This window comes from Amblyomma mixtum, chromosome 10 (assembly GCF_055824585.1).
Source record: "Amblyomma mixtum isolate Tamu chromosome 10, ASM5582458v1, whole genome shotgun sequence".
In the NCBI taxonomy this organism is placed as follows: Eukaryota; Metazoa; Arthropoda; class Arachnida; order Ixodida; family Ixodidae; genus Amblyomma; species Amblyomma mixtum.
The window spans coordinates 178,179,239-178,203,652 of NC_143021.1; the positions used below are offsets into that span (position 1 = coordinate 178,179,239).

Genomic DNA, 24,414 nt, shown 5'->3' on the forward strand with positions numbered 1-24,414 from the left:
GCTAAGAGGGCACAGGTCGCTCGCTAGAATCAGGATACGTTCGTACGCCGGCCGCCGATGAATTCTTGAGGGGGGAAGGACAAATCAGCCGTGTCCACCCCCGCTTTGTCGGGCTGCTCAGGGGCAAGCGGGCGACGAGTTGGCGCCGCCGCCGCTCGCTGTCTCCTCCGATCCACGGGAGAGCTCAGTGCGGTAGAAGCGCCGCTTTCAGAACCTTCGGCAAAGGGGATTAGCTGCTTTTGTTCACGGCGACGCAGTCTCCAGAGGCGCCCCCACACCAGCGTTCCTTGCGTCTTCTCCGAAAACCAGCGCCTTTGGTCAACGCAGCCCGATGGCGCCTGCCTGGCTCGCCTGTCACCTCTGGCTGGGCCTCAAATCACAACAGCGCCCATGTACTGTGCGTGTCAGTGCATGGTAAAGAGACCCAGGTGGTCGACATTATCCGAAACTCTGTACTACTCCGTCCCTTATAGCCTGAGTCGTTTTGGGGCTCTGAACCCCATAAAAGCACAAAAACAAATTTTCCGACCGAATTAGTTGCGGGTGTCCCTTCCCCTCGGAAGTCGCGCGGCGTTCCTTACACCCCAAAAGTGCGCATTCGTGGATATTGTGGCAAGTAAGCCCTTGCACGTGTGCGCGCCTCTGTGTTTGTGCTTCGGTGTTTTTAGTGGCGGGTTGTCAACGAAGGTGAGAACAACCAAGACAGCGGACGAGAAAACGACGAGCGGCGAGCAGTGTGTGTGCGGTTGCTCGACTGTGCGGATGCGCGAGCAAGATGGAGCGAGGTGTATGAAGCTGCGAGCGTGCATTTATCTTGTAAATAAGTTTTCGTTGTACATAGTCATCTTTTGTTTTCAACGTACTCGTTCAACCATTTTTCCAATCAATATATATTGTCACGAAGTTGCGAGGACGGGAACGGGTTTATTTACAAGTCGGGATCGGGGACGTCACTGGACGGTCAGCGTCAGGCGGGCTCCACCACGGTCTCGCGCACACCGAGTTCTTCTTCTTCTTTCCGCTGCACTGCAGTGCGCCAGCGCCGCAGCGCGGCGTAACACTTCGCCCGGGGCAGTCGAAGCTCGACCTCGAGCGAGTTAGTCAGCGTTGTGACTGCAGCGTTTAAGACGGGCGACGTGAACGACCTGGACCTTGCGAGAGCGGCGATTGCCTGGGGTGACTTTAGTGATTGTGTAGTTAACGTCACTGAGGCGATCCAGAACAACAAAAGGGCCGCAGTACTTTGCGAGGAATTTCTGATAGAGGCCCCGTCGACGCAGTGGCGTCCACAGCCAAACGTAGTCACCGGGCTCATACGTCACCGCAATGTGTCCACTGTCGTAACGGCTCTTGGTGCGAACTTGTGCACTGAGTGTTCGGAGGCGAGCTAGTCGTCGCGCTTCCTCCGCACGGCAGAGAGTCTGCGCAATGGACGGATCACGATGGTCAGAAAAAGGAAGAATCGTGTCCAGAAAGGTGCGTGGTAGGCGCGCGTAGAGCAGAAAGAACGGGGAGTATCCAGTGACGTCGTGTGTTCCGGTGTTGTAAGCGTATGTTACAAACGGTAGCACAGTGTCCCAGTTCTTATGGTCGGCCGCTACATACATGGACAACATGTTCGTGAGGGTGCGGTTGATGCGCTCCGTCAGGCCATTCTTCGTCTGCGGATGATAGGGTGTCGAATGACGATAGTCACAATTGCAGAGCCGTAGGAGTTCTTCCACGACATCGGCAATGAACTGGCGCCCACGATCGCTGATTACGACACGAGGAGCTCCGTGGCGAAGGATCACCGAGTGTAGCAAAAAGGACGAGACGTCTGTTGCTTTGGCGGACACAAGAGCAGCTGTCTCCACGTAGCGAGTCAAGTAGTCGACGCAAACTATAATCCAGCGTTGGCCCGTGGTAGACTTGGGAAGCGGTCCAAGCAAGTCGACCCCGATCTTCTCAAAAGGGGAGTAAGGTGGTCTGATCGGTTTCAACAAGCCGGCGGGCGAGGCAGTGCGATGCTTAAAGCGTTGACACTGCAGACAGCCTGCAACGTACTGCTGAGTTGACTTGTAAAGGCCAGGCCAGTAAAAGCGTTGCCGCGTCCTGTGTAACGTGCGAGAAAACCCTTGATGTCCAGCAGAAATATCATCATGCATGGCATGCAGGACAATGCCACGAAGACTGGCAGGGACAACCAAAAGCAGACGTGCACCCTCCACGGAATAGTTCTTCTTATAGAGCACGCCCTCTGATATGACGAACGGCGTTACAGGAGCAGACGTACGGGCTTGATCAAACAACGGCTGGAGACTACGATCCTTGAGTTGTTCTTGCTTAAAAGTGGCAAGGCTAGGAAACTCGGTAGAGACAGAAGATAAACAGTCATCGAAGTCCTCTTCACAACTTGCCGTGTCTGGCAGAGGGAAACGAGACAAACAGTCGGCATCAGCATGGTGGCGACCGCTCTTATACGCCACCGTAAAGTCATATTCTTGGAGGCGTAAGGCCCAGCGAGCGAGTCGACCGGAAGGATCGCGGAGGCCAACAAGCCAACACAACGAGTGATGGTCTGTAACAATCTTGAAGTGACGTCCATGTAGATATGGTCGAAACTTTTGCACAGCAAAGACGACAGCGAGACACTCGACTTCCGTCACGGTGTAGTTGCCTTCCGATTTGGTCAAAGTGCGACTTGCGTATGCGACCACGTGCTGGGCGCCGTTGTGAAGTTGGATAAGCACTGCGCCGACGCCCACACCACTGGCGTCGGTATGGAGCTCTATCGGCGCCGCCGGGTCGAAGTGGCGCAAAACAGGCGCAGAAGTGAGCAAAAACTTCAGCTGCTGGAAGGCAGACTCACAGGCAGGCGACCATACAAACGGGGCGTCTTTATGAAGGAGGGAAGTCAAAGGGCGAGTGAGCTCGGCGAAACCTTGGATGAAGCGGCGGAAATATGAGCAGAGGCCCATAAAGCTTCTAAGGTGTTTCAAAGAGCGTGGCTGTGGGAACTCCCGCACGGCAGCGATCTTCTGTGGGTCTGGCCGGATACCATCCTTGTCGACAAGACAGCACCTCCACCAAGTGTCACGAAGTTGCGAGGACGGGAACGGGTTTATTTACAAGTCGGGATCGGGGACGTCACTGGACGGTCAGCGTCAGGCGGGCTCCACCACGGTCTCGCGCACACCGAGTTCTTCTTCTTCTTTCCGCTGCACTGCAGTGCGCCAGCGCCGCAGCGCGGCGTAACAATATGATGACTGTGCACTGAGAGCGTGTAATGAAGCACAGAAATGAATTTATCACCCGTGTAACTACGCAATTCGCCCAGAAAAATCCGAGGCGCCTACAGTTGCTGTTCAAGGAAGACTGACTGAGTGACTGTAGTTGCGTGTTTGTGAACATATTGCGCTGTGTGCTGGTCATCAATTCGGGTGAGTCGAGAACCCGTATGCAGTAAGACTGAGCACTTCGAGTATTGATAGTATCTTTTTGCATTTTTATTAATTTTAATTGTTTCTTTGTTGATAAACTCCAATGTATCTCTACAATCCGCGCTTTAATTTGCTGCTTGTAATTTTCTTTCATGTGTGTATTTTACTTATTTTTTATTTATATATAAATAAATAAATTTACTCCGCAAATAGTGCCTTTTCGCTACGAATATACCCCCCCCCCCTCCGGCGCCAACAACCAATGGGCCCCCCCCTGAAAAAAATTCTGCGGACGCCCTTGGATACCGGCCAACTTCAGTGTGATCTCACTGTCCCCTTAAGCATTCCCCTCACAGCAACATCTGTATATTATTTTTTTTGCTTTTGCCTATCTAGAGGGTTTGATTCCTCAGGGAGTGTGGCCTTTTTATCATTAGGACACAGTAATCTATTGATACCGGCCAAATTCAGTGTGATCTCACTGTCCCCTTAAGCATTCCCCTCACAGCAACATCTGTATATTATTTTTTTTGCTTTTGCCTATCTAGAGGGTTTGATTCCTCAGGGAGTGTGGCCTTTTTATCATTAGGACACAGTAATCTATTGATACCAGCCAACTTCAGTGTGATCTCACTGTCCCCTTAAGCATTCCCCTCACAGCAACATCTGTATATTATTTTTTTTGCTTTTGCCTATCTAGAGGGTTTGATTCCTCAGGGAGTGTGGCCTTTTTATCATTAGGACACAGTAATCTATTGATACCGGCCAACTTCAGTGTGATCTCACTGTCCCCTTAAGCATTCCTCTCACAGCAACATCTGTATATTATTTTTTTTGCTTTTGCCTATCTAGAGGGTTTGATTCCTCAGGGAGTGTGGCCTTTTTATCATTAGGACACAGTAATCTATTGATACCGGCCAACTTCAGTGTGATCTCACTGTCCCCTTAAGCATTCCCCTCACAGCAACATCTGTATATTATTTTTTTTTGCTTTTGCCTATCTAGAGGGTTTGATTCCTCAGGGAGTGTGGCCTTTTTATCATTAGGACACAGTAATCTATTGATACCGGCCAACTTCAGTGTGATCTCACTGTCCCTTTAAACATTCCCCTCACAGCAACATCTGTATATTATTTTTTTTGCTTTTGCCTATCTGGGGGTTTGATTCCTCAGGGAGTGTGGCCTTTTTATCATTAGGACACAGTAATCTATTGATACCGGCCAACTTCAGTGTGATGTCACTGTCCCCTTAAGCATTCCCCTCACAGCAATATCTGTATATTATTTTTTTTGCTTTTGCCTATCTAGAGGGTTTGATTCCTCAGGGAGTGTGGCCTTTTTATCATTAGGACACAGTAATCTATTGATACCGGCCAACTTCAGTGTGATCTCACTGTCCCCTTAAGCATTCCCCTCACAGCAACATCTGTATATTTTTTTTTTTGCTTTTGCCTATCTAGAGGGTTTGATTCCTCAGGGAGTGTGGCCTTTTTATCATTAGGACACAGTAATCTATTGATACCGGCCAACTTCAGTGTGATCTCACTGTCCCTTTAAACATTCCCCTCACAGCAACATCTGTATATTATTTTTTTTGCTTTTGCCTATCTAGAGGGTTTGATTCCTCAGGGAGTGTGGCCTTTTTATCATTAGGACACAGTAATCTATTGATACCGGCCAACTTCAGTGTGATCTCACTGTCCCCTTAAGCATTCCCCTCACAGCAACATCTGTATATTATTTTTTTTGCTTTTGCCTATCTAGAGGGTTTGATTCCTCAGGGAGTGTGGCCTTTTTATCATTAGGACACAGTAATCTATTGATACCGGCCAACTTCAGTGTGATCTCACTGTCCCTTTAAACATTCCCCTCACAGCAACATCTGTATATTATTTTTTTTGCTTTTGCCTATCTGGGGGTTTGATTCCTCAGGGAGTGTGGCCTTTTTATCATTAGGACACAGTAATCTATTGATACCGGCCAACTTCAGTGTGATCTCACTGTCCCTTTAAACATTCCCCTTACAGCAACATCTGTATATTATTTTTTTTGCTTTTGCCTATCTAGAGGGTTTGATTCCTCAGGGAGTGTGGCCTTTTTATCATTAGGACACAGTAATCTATTGATACCGGCCAACTTCAGTGTGACCTCACTGTCCCCTTAAGCATTCCCCTCACAGCAACATCTGTATATTATTTTTTTTGCTTTTGCCTATCTAGAGGGTTTGATTCCTCAGGGAGTGTGGCCTTTTTATCATTAGGACACAGTAATCTATTGATACCGGCCAACTTCAGTGTGATCTCACTGTCCCTTTAAACATTCCCCTCACAGCAACATCTGTATATTATTTTTTTTGCTTTTGCCTATCTGGGGGTTTGATTCCTCAGGGAGTGTGGCCTTTTTATCATTAGGACACAGTAATCTATTGATACCGGCCAACTTCAGTGTGATGTCACTGTCCCCTTAAGCATTCCCCTCACAGCAATATCTGTATATTATTTTTTTTGCTTTTGCCTATCTAGAGGGTTTGATTCCTCAGGGAGTGTGGCCTTTTTATCATTAGGACACAGTAATCTATTGATACCGGCCAACTTCAGTGTGATCTCACTGTCCCCTTAAGCATTCCTCTCACAGCAACATCTGTATATTATTTTTTTTGCTTTTGCCTATCTAGAGGGTTTGATTCCTCAGGGAGTGTGGCCTTTTTATCATTAGGACACAGTAATCTATTGATACCGGCCAACTTCAGTGTGATCTCACTGTCCCCTTAAGCATTCCCCTCACAGCAATATCTGTATATTATTTTTTTTTGCTTTTGCCTATCTAGAGGGTTTGATTCCTCAGGGAGTGTGGCCTTTTTATCATTAGGACACAGTAATCTATTGATACCGGCCAACTTCAGTGTGATCTCACTGTCCCCTTAAGCATTCCCCTCACAGCAACATCTGTATATTATTTTTTTTGCTTTTGCCTATCTAGAGGGTTTGATTCCTCAGGGAGTGTGGCCTTTTTATCATTAGGACACAGTAATCTATTGATACCGGCCAACTTCAGTGTGATCTCACTGTCCCCTTAAGCATTCCCCTCACAGCAACATCTGTATATTATTTTTTTTGCTTTTGCCTATCTAGAGGGTTTGATTCCTCAGGGAGTGTGGCCTTTTTATCATTAGGACACAGTAATCTATTGATACCGGCCAACTTCAGTGTGATCTCACTGTCCCCTTAAGCATTCCCCTCACAGCAACATCTGTATATTATTTTTTTTGCTTTTGCCTATCTAGGGGGTTTGATTCCTCAGGGAGTGTGGCCTTTTTATCATTAGGACACAGTAATCTATTGATACCGGCCAACTTCAGTGTGATCTCACTGTCCCCTTAAGCATTCCCCTCACAGCAACATCTGTATATTATTTTTTTTGCTTTTGCCTATCTAGAGGGTTTGATTCCTCAGGGAGTGTGGCCTTTTTATCATTAGGACACAGTAATCTATTGATACCGGCCAACTTCAGTGTGATCTCACTGTCTCCTTAAGCGTTCCCCTCACAGCAACATCTGTATATTATTTTTTTTGCTTTTGCCTATCTAGAGGGTTTGATTCCTCAGGGAGTGTGGTCTTTTTATCATTAGGACACAGTAATCTATTGATACCGGCCAACTTCACTGTGTTCTCACTGTCCCCTTAAGCATTCCCCTCACAGAAACATCTGTATATTATTTTTTTTGCTTTTGCCTATCTAGAGGGTTTGATTCCTCAGGGAGTGTGGCCTTTTTATCATTAGGACACAGTAATCTATTGATACCGGCCAACTTCAGTGTGATCTCACTGTCCCTTTAAACATTCTCCTTGCAGCAACACCTGTATCTTTTTTTTTTTGTTTTTCTTATCTAATAATGCTTTGGCTTTTCGGGGAGTTTGGCCTTTTTGTCATTAGGACACAGCTAATCTATTGATACAGGCCAACTTCATTGTGATCTCACTGTCCCCTTAAGCATTCCCCTCACAGCAACATCTGTATATTATTTTTTTGCTTTTGCCTATCTAGAGGGTTTCATTCCTCAGGGAGTGTGGCCTTTTTGTCATTAGGACACAGTAATCTATTGATACAGGCCAATTTCAATGTGATCTGACTGTCCCTTTGAACATTCACCTCGCAGGTCCTACGTTAGCGTTAGACCTGTTCACCTCCGGAAGGCCTATGCTTTCCGACGAGGCGCTGAGGGTCGGATACGTGAGCCGTGTCCTCAGCGGTCAGAGGGATGCCAAGGAAGAGGCGCTCGAGTGGCTCGGGGAGCGCGTCAAGTGGCCGGCCGAGATTGTGCAAGCGCTGAAGCTCGGCATGGTGGCGGCTCGGAACCTGCCCCTGCAGGATGCGCTGCAGAGGGAGAATGAACTGTTTGCCAAAGTGTGGGGCCGAGACGCACACAACAGTGCCCTGAAAGAAAACATCAAGCACTGATGCTTGCTGTGCGTTGAACTTGTTTTCGTCAGTAGTGATCCACAGCACCGCCATGGACTGAGTGACAGAAGCTGTATAGTTTGCGCATGTGTTGGATTCTTGCATTTGGAGTGCTGCGAATGTACTTATTGAGAACTGTTTCTCGGATGGGACTTCGTGGGGTATTTTTTCAGAGTATTGTTTCTGAAGTCGGTTTTGAAGTTCTAATTTGCGGTGGTTAATTTTTGGAGCGCTACCATTGGCACTTATTGAGAACTGTTTCTCGGATGGGACTTCGTGGGGTATTTTTTCAGAGTATTGTTTCTGAAGTTGATTATGAAGTTCTAATTTGCAGTGGTTAATTTTTGGAGCGCTGCCATTGGCACTTATTGAGAACTGTTTCTCGGATGGGACTTCGTGGGGTATTTTTTCAGAGTATTGTTTCTGAAGTCGGTTTTGAAGTTCTAATTCTCGGTTAATTTGTCTAGGATATTGCTCCTTATGAGATAATTTCTTGTAATGTGTACTTGTGTAATGTTTCCTCTCGAATTTCTATTCTCAAGTATTCCTTCTTTGATATCATCTTTTAGATGTTGATTCTTTAGTAGTGTTTCCGTAACATCCAGTGTTTTCTTTCGACTTTTATATTAAGTAAGGATGTTTTGGGAAGATTCGCAACTGAAAAACTTCCCAAATTTGTTTTTGTCCGTAGTGATCCACAGCGCCGCCATGGACTGAGTGACGTAAGCTTAGTTTTCAGAAGTTTTGGATTCTTGCATTTGGAGCGCTGCGAATGCACTTATTGAGAATTGTTTCTCGGATGGGACTTCATGGTATACTTTTTCAGAGTATTGTTTCTGAAGTTGATTATGAAGTTCTAATTTGTGGTAGTTAATTTGTCTAGGATATTGATCCTTGTGCAATAATTTCTTGTAATGTTTCTTGTGCAGTGTTTCCTCTCGAATTTCTATTCTCAAGTATTGCTTCTTTGATATCAGTTTTTGGACGTTGATTCTTTAGCAGTGTTTTCGTAACATTCAGTGTTTTCTTTCGATTGTTATATTAAGTAATGACGTTTTGGGGGTTTTGCAGCTACAGGCATGCAAGTAGAAATTGGCATATGGGAATCAACAGACAAGTTTTGTAGTTTGTATACTGATTTCAACCTTGTTTGAGCTTTGAAAAAATATGCTTCAGAACTTGTGGCTCATTTCCAAGGACAGCACATGGAGACATAGCACCAGTTTTAAAATAATGTTATAAAGCAGTTTCAGAAGTAATGACCTGGAACACCAGCTCGAACTGCATGAGGAGTCTTCACCGTAGCTGCCTTTGCTGACCTGTGGTTATTGTTTCCAGTGAAATTTTTTTTAGCATGGTACGACCTCTTTTTTATCTTTTCGGGCCATGACTGCTTTAGAAAGCTTGTTTATGACTGTGAAATCCAAAACTAGGGTGAACAAAGTGAGTTATGATAATCAGCAGTTTTGGTTCAGTCCTCACATACATCATCATGCATTTTGGATAGGCACTGCAGTAATGCATCGCAGTAGTTGCATCTTGTTTTGATAAACCTTACTCAAGTAATAATGGTGATGCCTGCCTTTAACTTTTTTTTTTGCTTTTTTTTAGTCTCAGTGTCATGTCCTCTACTGTCCTCTTTAAACTGGCAGGGCTTTTGGCAGGCTTATTTCTAGGTGAATACATGGATAATGCCAGTAACTATTCAATGAAATAGAAGCTTTTTATTTGCACTGTAGCTATAATTGATATGGTTGCAGTTATAGCTGCCGACTATACTAGTATAGTTTCAGCATAGCAGGAGCTGGTCCTTTGTCACGCTAGAGATGTGTAATTTCTGTAATATATTTCACGAATCTCGTACTTGTTCACTTTATGAGTCAGTTGACTGTTGTTGAGATTCTAACCTACGTTTTTATTGAGGGGAGACTAATGTGGACCATCATGACATAAAAATATGAATTAAGAGTCGTCATAGAGATGTCCTAGTAAATTTGGCAAATTACAAATATGGTAGACCCGCCGCGGTGGCTCAGTGGTTAAGGCGCTTGTCTACCGAGCCGGAGTACCCGGGTTTTAACTCGACTGCGGCGGCCATGTTTCGATGGAGGTCGAACACAAAAGGTGCCTGTGTGCTATGGGATGTCAGTGCATGCTAAAGATCCCCAGGTGGTTGAAATTATTTCCCACCTCCACTATGGCACCTCTTTCTCTCTTTCTTCTTTCACTCCCAGTTCAGGTTTCCACCGAGATATGTGAGACAGATACTGCGCCATTTCCTTTCCTCAAAAAACAATTTACCAATTTATTTTTAAATATGGCAGCTTTCTAATAAGTTTAGTTCAGTTTATTGAGGCAGCCATTCTGCATATTGTTTTAAGATGGAAATGCAGCATATTTTGCATATATGTTAATCTAGTGATAGCGGGTTTACCGCTAACCACTTTGGTATACAGTTTTTATTGGGAAAATGAACCAGTTGTCCCTGTGACTGCCTAGTCTGTAGACAAGAAATAGTATAGTCAGTTTTACACAGAATGTGTTTTATCAATGCAGATTTTAGCTTATCATAATGCGCTCCTATTTCCTATGCTGCTTTTTTTCCTTTTACGAGAGCTGTTATAGCTTTGGTGGCAAACCTGTCACGGTTTGCCACATGCAAACTGTGGCAGGTGGCTACTGAGGAAGAGAGAAGAACCGGAAGCTGGGTGCCGTGAGAAGAACCCAGACGGTGGCCACTGTGGGAGGAGGAGGCTATATCAAGGGCGAAGGAATGCGTAACGTGAGGATGGTTCCATAGCAGAATGTGGAGCTGTACAGCTGCTATATATAGCTATATATATATGCTGCTAGTAGTAGTAGTACAAGACCTTTATTCGGCCATATATGCTATATATGTATATATGTAGCTGCCATATAACGGGTGTCCCAAAAATGACTGATGGATCTTGGAAATCAATAAAAAAAGATGGAATGAGATAGAATTGTATTGTTTGTGGCCTTACGCTTAGGAAATCAGGGAATTTTATCCCTTAAAAATTCAAATTTAGTTTACATTTCCACTTGACGGAATGACGAGCTCAAATAAGCTCCGTTTTAGCTACACCTGTTCCAGATCGCCTGCAGCGCCACCTGTTGGCGGAAATGTAAACTAAATTTGAATTTTGAAGGGATAAAATTCCATGATTTCCTAATCGTAAGGGCGCAAACAATACAATTCTATCTCATTCCGTCTTTTTTTTATTGATTTTCAAACTCCATCAGTCATTTTTGGGACACCCGGTATGTATCGCTATATGTGGCTATACAGCTATATGCTAAGCCAGCAAGCCTATCTCTACAAATATTTTTCATTGTAAGATGATGAAATTAATACTTCCCTGAACTTTTATTTGTATTGAAAGAATGCTTTATATTTGTGTTGTTTTATTGCAATATTTATGTTTTTCTGTTCTGAAAAGTGTACGTATGTATGATTTGTGTATGGGTATGAGTAGGAAACTGCCATGATTGCCAGTTTTTGTCACACCTGTTAGCGTTTGCAACTACAAGTGTGCCTTTCTAAAGAGAGCCAGTCTCATCCCTCACTTCGAGCATGCAGTTATGCGTATGTATCTGCAGCTGCACTTTGAAATGGCAGCTTAGGCTGCTTCTGCACTTTTTGTGATTTACGTTTTTCTTCATTGTTTTAGAAAATTTTATTAGACTACTCAGTGTACTTTTGCTGTTGCGTATTGTACAACGGTAGTAAAAAATACTTTGTGCTGCTTTTATTGACATCAATGTTTAACATTTGCAAGAAGCTCCAACAAAGTATCAAGCTAGTATGAAAAAGAGCGATGTATGCACAAATCTAATCTTTCAATTATATTTTAACAAACCTGTGATATAACAGAGTACTTGTGTAGTGATGGCAGGAAGTTTGAAACATAAATTGTGTCAAGAAGTTCCTCGTGGGTGTTTTTCACAAATGTAGAGTGTGGACATATGGTGTAATTAATAAATTTATTGAAACAGTGAATGAGGAACCTAGCTTCCAAACCATCCTTATCAGCTTAATGGCACGCTTATAGTCATGGCATATTTTATGTTGACTTTTTTATGAATGTCCTTTCATATTAAATGGGTGTTAATATTTTTTATTAAAACAGCGAATGAAGAACCTAACTTCCAAACCGTCCTTATCAGCCTGATGGCATTCCTATAGTTTTCGCATATTGATGTTGACTTTTTCTATGAATATGTCCTTTCATATTATAAATGTCATCGAAGTCGGGAAATTATCTGTGGGGAATGTTGGAGAAAATAAATAGTATGCTGTTACAAGACTATTACATACATTTTGTTGTTTCCTTTATTTCTGCAAGTACATAATGTAGCATTTTATCATGAGTGCTTATTGAATCTGCCCCTCTCTATCTGCACAAAAGAGCACAGGTCAGTCACATTGCATTACTTTTTTTTTTTTTAAATATGAGAAGTTTCTTGAGAAATGAGCTTCCACAATTTACCAACAAATCGCATGTTAACGCAGGAATGGCAAACCTAAATATATATTTTTGCATGCGGTACCGCTTGATGTACGTGCACTGAATGGAATGAGGTGCCAGCGAAATACATGTAGAGCAGCACGCTTGCAGATGCTGACAGGGACAATGTAGGTGTATTAGGCACAGGTGGTACCACTGGGTCACGTCTCTCTGAATTGGTACCTGTCGCACCGCAACACGCTTGAGTGACACCCCACATATGGGACTGCAGTAACTCTTCTTATACAAGCACACAACCATTGGAAGTTCTCGTACGCGTGCGCCGGACAGACAAGCGCACTACACAAACCGTGTACAAGGGCGTGAATGAGTCACCCACGCCGTGCGCACGTACGTTTTTTTTTTCTTCCCCTCTTTTTTTATTTCCTTTGTTTCTTTTTATAGACGTGCCCGGCGTGCCACGCTGGTGCGTGCCACTGTCGTGGCGAGGAGGGGCTGCGCAAAGACGTGCCGCGACAGCCTTCACGGACCTCACTCAAGGCAACGGCGCCTAATTAAGAAACGGCCGGCGCCGTGCCATTGACGGGATTCAGCTGCCTTTTCCGGCACTGCCCACCGTCCGAGGCCGGCTATTATGTCGGCAAACTGCTTTTGTGTTGCTTGTTCGGTACTTGACGGCGCCCCTTGTCCACAGACCCATTTCCGCTCCGAGGCCGCTTTTCCCTTCCTCTTTGGCCGTCTGCCTTGTTCCCTCCTCCTCTTCCTGTTCCTTTTGCGCACGTGTAAAGGAGTCTCTCGGCACAGTGCCTCACTATGTTTTTTAAGGTCTTCGTTAGTTACTAACTTTGCCACTTCGCGCACCAACGACGAAATGCGGAAAATGTGGCGCTGCAGGTCAACCAATATTTAAAAGCTTTTTAAGCGCATATACAGCGCTACCGCGCCCTTATAACGAATTCGGCTAGCTACAGCGGCAGCTTTTCAAACTACAGCACTCTTTATATAACTGCAGCGCTAGGTCCTACGAAAGTGTGTTACGTCGTGCTTCCGCAACAGGTTTTTTGTTGGCCACAGACAAACGGGGAAAAAGTCAGCTCGCATCATTCGTTACTTGGCGCGCCTTGCAAACGGTCGTGGTATTTTTCCGTGCTTACGGTTCTTTTCAACCGCCAAGACCTGACCATGGCTCCCGTACTCGGCTACTGGGACATTCGTGGGGTAAGCGACAAGACAACGATGCGAAATAGCAGCGCCTTTTGTGCATGTTCAGAATCTTGCTTTCTTTTTATCCTTTTAGGTATTCTTCAGTAGCTTTTCTTGAGCGTCGAGAGAGACCGTTAGCCGGCCGGTTCTCCACGCCGGCCGGAGCAGCGCCATGTTTCCTTGGGCCGCCAAAACCGAAAGACATGCCGTTAAAATTGGTAGCGCTTGTGTAAATGTCTAATGCTGTTTGAAAAGTTGTGTCCGCGCATTTCTAGTCGTTGCGTGAGTGTTTACAAGCTGCTCACAATAATGCACGTTAAGGGACGAGCAGGAGACTGCTCGTGCAAGAACTTTCGTCCTTTCTTGCTGGTGGCAAAGTTTTTAAGGCGTTGCCTCATTGCATTCCGGCCGTCAATGTGATGGTCGATCGAGGCCGGCGGGTAGCGCGTAGGTTTGGCGCACCCTTGTTAACCGCGTCGGGCGGTGCTACGCTGGGCGTGCTTCGGCCAGTTTTCTTGAATTTATCGCTCCTGCAGCTAGCTCTTCGCTGTCTAGACGGCGGCTGTTAGCAACAGGTCTACCTGTTGCTCACTATGGACGGCGCACGGAAGTGCTTGAATTCCTTTTTATCTCTGCAATAACCTGTCCGCTAAGAACAAGTCCGAGGACGGAGCGCTCGGTGAGGGGAGAAACGAAATCTCGAGATAAGCGCAGAGGTTGTGCCCCGATGTCCGCTGTTTGCGCGGGAAAGTAAAAAAAAAGGGACGTGTACGTTTTTTTTTTTCCTGCTCTCCGCCGCATTATCCTGTTTTTCGAGCAGTGATTTAACGGCTTCATTCGCCGTTTTGAACTCACTTTCATTGCTTATGGCACTGTTCATATCCGCGCTTCAACGGGGGCTGCGACAGGTTGTTGAAAAAACACCTGCACGACACGGAACGCCTCGCGTTTTTTTTTTTTATTTCTTTCAAACAAATCGCGCGGGAATGTTGACTGCGCCATTTGGTTGATGGGATGGCTTTTTTCTTTGTGCTATCTCTCCTGCTGTCGCTTATCTTCGTGCCACGCTCTAAATGTCACGAAACTTGTACGTTTACTAGCTGTCTCGGAGGCAGTTTTCTGCTCCACTGCACACGCCATGTAATGTTTAATTCTCAGTCGGAAAGTTCTGCATGGCTGCTTCTGAAAGTAAAAAAAAAAAAAAATAGCCTTAGGCGCTTATATGGACGCGAATGACAGCAATTTTTGTTGTCGGGGTAGAATTACACTCGGCTGTTACATTATTCATTGTTGAGCTAGCTTCCTGAAAGTTTTTATTTTTTCAGTGGTTGAAAAAAAGGCGCGTGCTGCGCTGATAACGGTTGGCCGCGCGGTTTAACCGGTTGAGCACGACACAGCGGCGGTTCGCTGTAACTAACGGATAGAGCGCTTTATTGATGGGAGAGGAGGAAAGCTCGAGGGAGAGGGGGTGTCTACCCGCTTACTGCAAAGCTGCCAGAATACATGTTCCCATAAGGACTGTCGCTTATCTAACCTTCTCCAATGCACATTTGAAGCGATTTTTCCTAAAGGTCTAAGAGCCATGCTTGTGCTGTGGGCGAAATGCATTTTTACACATACATTCTATAAAAGCCGCTATATTTCCACACAGCTCCTTGCATTTGCTCTCAGTACCGCCTCCCCCTGTCCCCCACGTTAACTGCACAAATAGTTTGAAGAATTACATAATTCATTGTCAGGTTAAGAGAAAGTAGCTAAATGCTCCGTTCGCTGTTACTGAAGTAAAGTTTTAGGAATCTCGCATGGTGCTCTTACTTCTGAATTTCTTGGTGGCACCTTGGCCTGGAATGAAACCAGGAAGGTGTTCCATAGATTGTGAAGACTTTAAGACAAATTTAGGCCATAAGTTGTATTTCTGTCAATGTTGCAGTACGTACGGAAGAAGCTAGGACAGCATTTCTAACATGGCTTGAGATTGTTGAAAACACAGATCTGAAGCAACATTACTTCTAACATGGCAATATATGTTCCTAGTTTCTCACTCTTTAAAGGGAAACTGCATAAGGTTTAGAAATCAACGAGCTTAAGAGGGTAGAATGTGTGAAACTTGCAGGTAAAGCTTGCGAAGTCTTTTTGGGCTAGCACTTGAAATAGTGAAGTAATCGCCGATTAAAATCCGGACACCCTTCCAGCTTCTCCGCAGCGCACAACGCCAAGTGGGGGGCGCATGATGACGTCATCGAAGGTATCGGTGCATTTCCGAGGCACAAACACCTGTTTTGAAGGAAAAAAACCAACGCCACCGAAGGCGAACCCTGCCGAGAGTTGTTTGGCAGCGTCTAACGAGTCAGGTCAGGGTGAGGCTGACGACAGCGGTAATTTGAAATCATACCTTCCGTGACATCACGCTGAGTTTTCCTGTACTCCTCCGGTGTATTGAGGAGTAGCGCAAAATTCAATCGTCGATTACGTGAGTATTTTAAATGCTAGTGCAAAAACACTAGGCATGCTTTACCCACAGCCTATATAGATTTGAATCCTTGAATATCGCAAAATTCTCATAAAAGTGCTGCAGTTGCCCTTTAATTTAGGCACTTGTCAGATATGTTTCACTGCTTTTGCTAATTTTCCATTACAAAAACCTCATGTTGGAATTTAAAGCCTGTTGATGACTTATTGATTTTCCATGAATGTTTCTCTAAGTTCTCTTTTAATTTCTGCTGTCTTGTTTTTTCCTTCCTTCCGCCAGCTGGCACAGCCTATTCGCCTGCTGCTGGCACACGTCGATGCCAAGGTGGAGGACAAGCGCTACTCGTGTGGCCCTCCCCCGGACTTTGACCGCAGCTCCTGGCTCAAGGAGAAGAACACGCTTGGCCTGGAGTTCCCTAACGTACATCCACTTTTACCTCTCTCTCTCTCTCTCTCTCTCTCTCTCTCTCTCTCTCTCTAGCTCTGCCACCTCTTCAGTTCTTGCGGTGAATTGCGCTGGGTGATGTTGAGGGATAACCCAAACCCTGGAGTTGGCACAACTTGCCACCGGAATCCTTTAGCGATCAAGTTAGATTTTGGTGATCCAAACCCTGGCGAAAATCTTTCCCAGCCCAAATGGTTTATGGAACAATTTCCTGATGGTTCCAGTTGGAACCAACTGGGTTTCACACCAGAGCAAGGTGAAATCTGTTGTCTCAGCCATCGTGGGCTTGGGCTTCTAAAGGAGCTTAACTTTCTCTGAGATGCAGCAGCTGATGTATTGTTGCACTCTGTAGCTGATGATGTGTTGTTTCCACAAAAAAATGTGCTTTTGTGTTGTGTTTAAATGCTGATTCTGCGGCGCTCCTTGTTCAGCCTAATGAAAGTGAAAAAATTGCCTGGCAAACACGGCATTTGTCGAAGAAAAAAAGACAATGCATGGCTACGTATTTAGGTGCTGCAACCAGCCAAGGTTCTCCCTTTTAGTTGAAGTACTAATGCTCTCCATGAACTTCTGGCTCAGTTCAAGCCTTCAGTTGGTTTCAAGTCGTATCTATTTGTTTGAGAAACTGCTAAAATGAAAATTAAGAGTTGTAGCAGAGTTGCCGTTTGCATACATTGACAAGTAATACAAAGGCAAATCAAGGGGGGAAAAAAATTATCGAAACAGATGTGTAAAATTTCAAAGTTCTAGTACGAAACTGCACACTTTGCAGTGCAACATATAACAGGCTACAGTAACTATAATGATCAAGAAATAGAACAAAACTGGGATAAAGACGTAGAAAAATATGAAGCAGTGTTATTTGGAACAGAGCTCAAAACAAACTGAAAACCAGTTCATGCAGTGAACTTATATTCAAACTTTGCAGAGTAATTTTCTTGCATAACTGTTTCATGAGATTCATTCCAACCAACTACCCTATGGAGGTTAAAGGATTACTTTAAACCTGTCGTTCTTGCAAAAGTGCAAAAGATCCAAACATGTGGCACCAGCAGAACACCTTTTCTTCCTCTGCTAGAGCCAGATTTGTTTTCACATTGCCGTGCATATTTATTGCAGTTGCCCTACTACATTGACGGTGACCTCAAGCTGACTCAGAGCATGGCTATCCTCCGTTACCTTGCTAGGAAGCATGGCTTGGGTAAGAGAAATTGGCTTTGTATGCTTGGCTGCAAATGTCATAATACAGTAAAATAAAAAAAACAAACAGGTTTTTCAACCTCACAGAGTTGGGTAATGGATTAGCAAACCATTGGAGATATATGGCTCAGCTAAATACAGTGCTCATGACAAAAGATGATCTCAAGTGAGGCTTTGCCGGTACAGGGTCATGATGACTCGAGGCATTCCTGTTGCTCAAGCTGACAGTCAGTGGAATTCATCATTATCACCAGCCTGACTACACCCACTGCAGGGCAAAGGCCTCTCCCATGTCTCTCCAACGAACCCTGTCCTTTGCCAGTTGCGGCCACTGTATCCAAACTTGTTAATCTCATCTGCCCATCTAACTTTCTGCCGCCCCCTGCTACGCTTGCCTTCTCTTGGAATCAACTCCGTTACCCATAAGGACCAGCAGTTATTTTGCTTTCAGATTACATGCCCTGCCCAAGCCCAGTTCCTCTTGATTTCGACTAGGATGTCATTAACCCGTGTTTGTTCCCTCACCCATTCCGCCCGCTTCCGATCTCTTAGCATTACTCCTATCATATTTCTTTCCATAGCTTGCTGTGTTGTCCTTTAACTTAAGGCGCGATCGTACTCTAAGAAGGACCCTCATACTTTTGTTTGCCTTGTTCGGAATTCTCGTTTTGGGCTAGCTGGGTCGTGATCTTAGAAGAAGCACTGCGAAAAGACTGTATGAACAACATGCACACTCATGAACTTTATCTTGTGTTCTGCAGAGGGCAAGACTGAGGCTCAGAAGCAGCGTGTCGACGTCACTGAGCAGCAGTTTGCTGACTTCCGCATGAACTGGGTCCGCCTGTGCTACAACCCAGACTTCGTGAGTATAGACTTGTTGTGGAGCTTCCTCTAGATGTTTCTGATTTCTTTAGTAATTCTCAAAAAGGTGGTTACAGAAATAACTGACCAGTGTGCTCAAAACTAAAGAAAAAAACTAATAGTGTGATTAGTATATGTAATAAAGTAGTATATTATTAAAGTATTTATTTAATAAATTTTGAAAACGTTCTGGCACACTACTCAATCTTAGTTAAATTTTGTGAACTTGCTGAAGTGCATTTTTTTTCTGCATTCAGCATGTATAGCATAAAATGAAGAGGCTTCCTTTTCTTGCTGTTTGTTTCATTGCTGCTGATTGTTGCTAGTTGGCTCAGTCCTTATAAGTGTAGCCACATGAACCATTTTGGTAATGCCTTACAATGCAAAGGTTGTAATCTTGAGTTCAGTGGTTTCTTGTTTCTCTTTGTTTAGGAAAAGCTGAAGGACGACTACCTCAAGAACCTTCCAGCATCTCTGAAGGCCTTCTCCGACTACCTGGGAAGCCACAAGTACTTTGCCGGTGACATTGTAAGCACACTGGAGTGTATTATGCACGATTCCAAGAGATCCATGTACCTGAGAAAGAACTCTCAGTATTAGTAGGGATCAGGATAGTGCTTTCACTATCTGTTTTAACCAGTCTAGACACATACTTCAGATAAATGTGAACAACAAAGTGTCTCCACTTTTCAATTTTGTGTGGCATGCATATAATGAGTATCGTAGTTACATTTGCTTTTAGCATTTATTTTTTCTTGGTTGAAGTTCACATTCTGTTATCAATTTAGTGCTTCTGCGACTATGTATGTACCGGTGTTTAGTTCAAAGTTGCTCGTGCTTTAAAGGTGCCCGTTACTGACGTTTCACATCTTTCCAGCTCACTTATGTCGACTTCATTGCCTACGAAATGCTCGCCCAACATCTCATCTTTGCCCCCGACTGCCTGAAGGACTACGCTAACCTCAAGGCCTTTGTCGATCGCATTGAGGTATGCGTGTTACTCGCTGTGATGACTTGGTTGTGTGTGGCGCTCTGTAGCTCAGCATATGTACGCTGTATTCTCAGCTGCTGCAGGTGCATTTCGATCGAGGTGTAACGAAGTTCTAGTGCATGCAAAGAACACAAAATTGCCAGAAATGACCTGAATTGATCCGTTCAAATATGCCTCTTAGACAGGGTGTGGGTATGGCTTTGGCATTTGTAAAATTGGTTGTGTATGCTTAGTTTACTGTCTGACAAAATGGGAGTTTGTGCTGCATGAATGAAATAATGGTGCTGCATTTTGCTTGGCTGTGTCCATCTGTGGACTGTTTTACCTCAAGGTGCTGCAGAATGTGTGGTATAGCTGCGATGCAAAGCACTCATGTCTCATGCAGTTAATTTGGTCTTGAGCACGTTTTTACCAAGCTGTGAGTATGTGTTCACGTAGTTGCAAGTCTTTCTTTTGCCAGCTTTCTTTCTCTTTGTAATGGCAAACAGCAAGTGGAGACATCTGCATAAATTTTATTTCAAAACAGGCTCTTCCTCATGTCGCTGCTTACCTGAAGTCTGACAAGTGCATCAACTGGCCCCTCAATGGCGACATGGCAAGCTTCGGCAGCAGGCTGCAGAAGAAGCCCTGAACGAATTTCATTTTTTCCTTTCGAATTCTGATTTGCATAATAAAGATTGCGTTGCAGTTTGCTTTTCGCATTGGTAAAAAATATAGTGAAGGGTCTGGTGTGCACATGAAATCTTTCTCTGAATTCTTGCAGTGTTTTTTGACGAAACATTGATGCTCTGATCCATTCTGTGCTAAAACAATGTGCCACATGAGATCTTGGCACCTGAAGGAAGGCATGGAAGTTGCATAGTTACCAGTTGGCTACCCTGCATGGGTCGATAAAGGCAATGAAAGGAGGAAGAAGGAAGGAAAATTGGGTTCGCGAAACATGACCGTGGTCGTTGCTAATAACGTTCACACTTTACCAGGTGTTCCAAGGAAGCAGGAAATGTTCGCGGACACCTGGAAACCGGTCAATCGCTTGGACTAGGAAGCTGGTTCATTCCAGTTAGCTGGCTGTTTGTAATAACCATATCGGTTCTTAGAATTTCAATAGTGCAATTTCCGACTGCCCTGTGGCTCTAGAAACTTTGGCACTTTTTCGCGCCATTCGAAAACCCCGCGCCTGCGGTGGACGTTCATTTGATGGATATCGCAGAGCGTTCGCGGCGGGATTTTCGAATTGCGCGAGAAATGGCCATTGAGTTCTAAAACTGATATGGCTGTACCCCAACTCTGATAGCTAAAACGTCCGTTAGAATTCAATTCGCTAGTTAGCTAGTTAGTGATACGCCGGTTTTAAGGCGGAAGCCTTTAATGTCTCGTCGTTGTAAGCAGCAGTTGTCGACAGAAAATGTCGCGCTTTTCAATTGGTGGAAACGGTCGTGACGCCACAGTGCGCGAATTTCAAACGCGGCCAATTGTACTTTGGCTCCATGCAACCAATTGAAGGGATCGTATAGTGATGCTCCAAGTAAGTGGGACTGAGCTTAGTTAATTGCTTAATTACTCAATTAGCTTTACTAGTCAGGCCATATAAATAAATAAAACCGATTAAGAAATTGGTCGAGCTCAGGAATCGAACGCCGGTCTTCGGCGAGAGACGACCATGCTATCCACTCCGCCATGCCAGCGCGATGGTTTGGAATGAACAAAGGCGCGTCTAGTGAATACGGTGTCTTCGCTCACTCCCATCCTCCTCCCTTTCCTGCTGGCGAGGTTCAGGTGTCCACCGACAAATGAGAGACAGATACATTTCCTTTCCTCAAAAACCAATTTACCGACGAGCGAGGCGTAGAACCGAATGGGCGATGGCGTTCTATGGACTCCTTGGCAGCGTTGCAAGACGCTGTCGCGTTCCACTCTTAGGGGCGAAGCTTAACATCTTAACCACACATCAGTGACCACACTTTAGGTCAAAAAAGTGCCCCCCTGAATTTTGTGACACAGTTACTGCGTAATTTTCTTTCCTCAAATACAATTTTCATTTTCTTCATTACGGCTCCTCTTTATCTATCTTCTTTCACTCCCACTTCCTCCCTTCCTCTACGGTGCGGTTCAGGTGTCCACCGAGATGACAGAGAATTACAGCGACAACGCGATGTCGCGTTCCACTCCTAAAGGCGAAGCTTAAGTGTCATTAATTAGCAGTTAATTAGTATTCAGGCATTAATCAGTAATCATTAATTAGTGATTTGTCATCACTTAGTAATTAGTACTCAATTACATGTGACGCCACCAGTGCCACAGAAACAGCGAAGGTGATGCGGAAAACGCTTCCGCCTCTACCCACTTTAGACAGTCAAAGTGCCCCCTGAATTTTCTGGTGTGCGGCAACGCTTGCCTCAAAAAGGGAATTTCCAAAAATTAGCAGCGGGCTTCCCTAAAACGCCATGGTATGTCGCGTACTGCACGGGACTGCGAGAGCAATATCTGCTGCAGTTAAGTCTACACAGCTTCCACTGCGGTTTCTCTCATCCGCACAAAACTGGGTTGCCCTCATTTGCGGTAGGTGTCCTATAAACTGCTCTCGCTGTGAAATGACGCCACGGTTACGCTTGTACTATAGCTGCTGCGCAATTGGGATTTGAGACGATCACAACAACTGTAGCCAAACTCGAAATTCGCGAAGCGAATTACTTCGCCTCCCGCGCTTTCCTCCGTCGTCATGCTTGTGTTAGCAAACTTTTGTTATTCGCTGCACAAAGAAAATACACCAATGCCAGCGTATTTTTACGGCTCTGATTGTCTTATTTTTTCCATTCCGCTACTGGCTTCAAGAGAGAGGAAGCCTTGTACGTGGAGAGTGGAGACAGGTGGTTTGGCTGTGGGTGTAACTTCTGAAGGGTACAGTTGGGTGGGGTTGAGCCGTGGATCGAGTGTGCTAGTCTTGCTTTCGCCGGAGAAGGTTAATCGTGTGGTGTTTGGTTGCAATGATAAATTTTAAGGCGGAAGCCTTCATTCAATGCCTCATCGTTGTAAGCAGGAGTTGTCGACAGAAATGTCACGCTTTTCAATTGGCCGAAATCGTCGTTACGTCACAGTGCGCGAATTTCAAACGGCGCCATTGGTACTTTGGCTAGTAACCATGCAAAGGGATGGTATAGTGATGCTCCAAGTAAGTGGGACTGAGTTTAGTTAATAAGTTAATTAACCAATAAGCCTAATTAACTTTTCCAGTCAGACCAGAAAAATAAATAAAACCGAGTAGAAAATTGGTCGAGTTGCGGAGTCGAACCAGGCTCTCCAGAGTGCGATACAAGCACGTGAACCACACCGCCATGCCAGCTCGATGGTTCGGGATGAACAAAGGCACGTCTAGTGAATACGTTGTCTTCGTTCATTCACATCTTCCTCCCTTCCCTTACGGCGAAGTTCAGGTGTCCACCGAGATATGCGAGACAGATAATTTCCTTTCCTCAAAAACCAATTTACCGACGAGCAAGGCGTAGAGCCGAGCGGGCGATGGCGTTCTGTGGACTCCCTGGCAGCGTTGCATCCTCCCTTCCCTTACGGCGAGGTTCAGGTGTCCACCCAGATATGCGAGACAGATACATTCCTTTCCTCAAAAACCAATTTACCGACGAGCAAGGCGTAGAACCGAATGGGCGATGGCGTTCTGTGGACTGCCTGACAGTGTTGCAAGACTCGCGTTTCACTCTTAGAGGCGAAGCTTAACATCTTAACCACACATCAGTGACACAAGCAGCAACACCGCGCTTGGCTTTCGCCTCACGCGCATTTTAGGTCAACAAAGCGCCCCCCTGAATTTTTACATTCGAGATAGGAGTGCCGCGGTAGCAAAGTAACATCCCGTTATATACCCTTCGTATTCTCAGATTCCTAACAGGGGAATAACGATGTCCAAGCACGTGGGCAGTTGTGGACACTGGTGCACGTGGTACCACCCACACCAGGTGGCGGCGCTGATGCTCTCTTGCAGCTCGGTCGATGGAAAGAAGAAAAGACAGTCATCGAATGTCGTGTCAATTTCAACACTCCGTTGGAGAGGAATTCCTCCGTGGGAAAAGAATTGCACGTCGTTTCCCAGCAGGTGAAAAAACGACCTTGTATTCCCTCGCCTTATACGTCCGAAACGCGGGACCTCTGTCGAGGTCGTAGCCGTCTTTCAATTAACAGCAACAGCTTGACCTTTCACAGCGCCACACCGTACGGCGACCCGAGGGCAGACTCGGCCACCTGACGCCGCCGTGGCCGTCGTCGCTGCCGCCGCCGCCAGTCCTCGCCGCATCATGTCTGCCAGGAATTCCACCCAGGTCTGTGTTCACCGTTCTCAACAGCGCGAAACTGCCCCCCTGGGACAGTGGAAATTAAGCTGCGTATGTCGGTAGATGCGCGCTGCATGCGTTGGCATTGACAACGTTGTGACAGAAACGCGGCACTGGCTATAGGCCTTCGGCGTTCATTGTGTTATTGGCGTTGGCGTTGTAGGCGTTCTAGACTCTGATGATTTTGAGGAAAGAATGGTCGCATAACTGGCTCCCTGGGTCAGTGGACGCCTGAATCGCGCTTTGAGGTATATATGGCAGCGGAGATTTGGGCTGAATGCGATAGCGCTGGCAGTGTTGTGGCAGACTCGTGGCACTGGAGCTAAGCCGCAGCATTCATTGGGAGAGCAACTCTTGCGATCAACCCACCTGCCAAGGTGGCAGGGCAGGCGCGTTGCCTATCTAGTGTCCGGAACTAGCCCGATACTCCACAGCTTTCGCTCACTAACTAGGTTGAACAGCAGTTAAACAGCAGCTAACTTTTTTTCCTTGCCGGGTCCCGACGTTATCACTGTCTTGGAAGCACACTCAAGTC

At 45.4% G+C, this 24,414-nt stretch overlaps 3 protein-coding genes across 3 annotated transcripts in view; all 3 read left to right on the forward strand.

Annotated features, from left to right (window-relative positions):
* The window catches only part of LOC149327859 (ethylmalonyl-CoA decarboxylase-like), a 28,186-nt gene extending 15,985 nt beyond the window's left edge, over positions 1–12,201 (forward strand). The window contains exon 4 of the mRNA XM_089565062.1: positions 7,579–12,201. Coding sequence (XP_089421188.1) covers positions 7,579–7,880 — 302 coding nt within the window. The 3' untranslated portion in view covers positions 7,881–12,201. The remainder of the gene's footprint in view (positions 1–7,578) is intronic.
* A 1,196-nt stretch (positions 12,202–13,397) lies between these two features.
* LOC149327860 (glutathione S-transferase Mu 1-like) lies at positions 13,398–20,229 on the forward strand. The gene is made up of 7 exons (XM_089563600.1): positions 13,398–13,588; positions 16,323–16,463; positions 17,607–17,688; positions 18,449–18,549; positions 18,981–19,076; positions 19,426–19,536; positions 20,066–20,229. The coding sequence occupies exons 1-7, from the start codon at positions 13,553–13,555 to the stop codon at positions 20,168–20,170; spliced, it is 672 nt and encodes a 223-aa protein (XP_089419726.1). The 5' UTR covers positions 13,398–13,552; the 3' UTR covers positions 20,171–20,229.
* A 3,142-nt stretch (positions 20,230–23,371) lies between these two features.
* The window catches only part of LOC149327861 (regulator of chromosome condensation-like), a 28,909-nt gene continuing 27,866 nt past the window's right edge, over positions 23,372–24,414 (forward strand). Inside the window, exons 1-2 of the mRNA XM_089563210.1 lie at positions 23,372–23,644; positions 23,752–23,867. Of these exons, the coding sequence (XP_089419336.1) occupies positions 23,542–23,644; positions 23,752–23,867 (219 nt within the window). The 5' untranslated portion in view covers positions 23,372–23,541. The remainder of the gene's footprint in view (positions 23,645–23,751; positions 23,868–24,414) is intronic.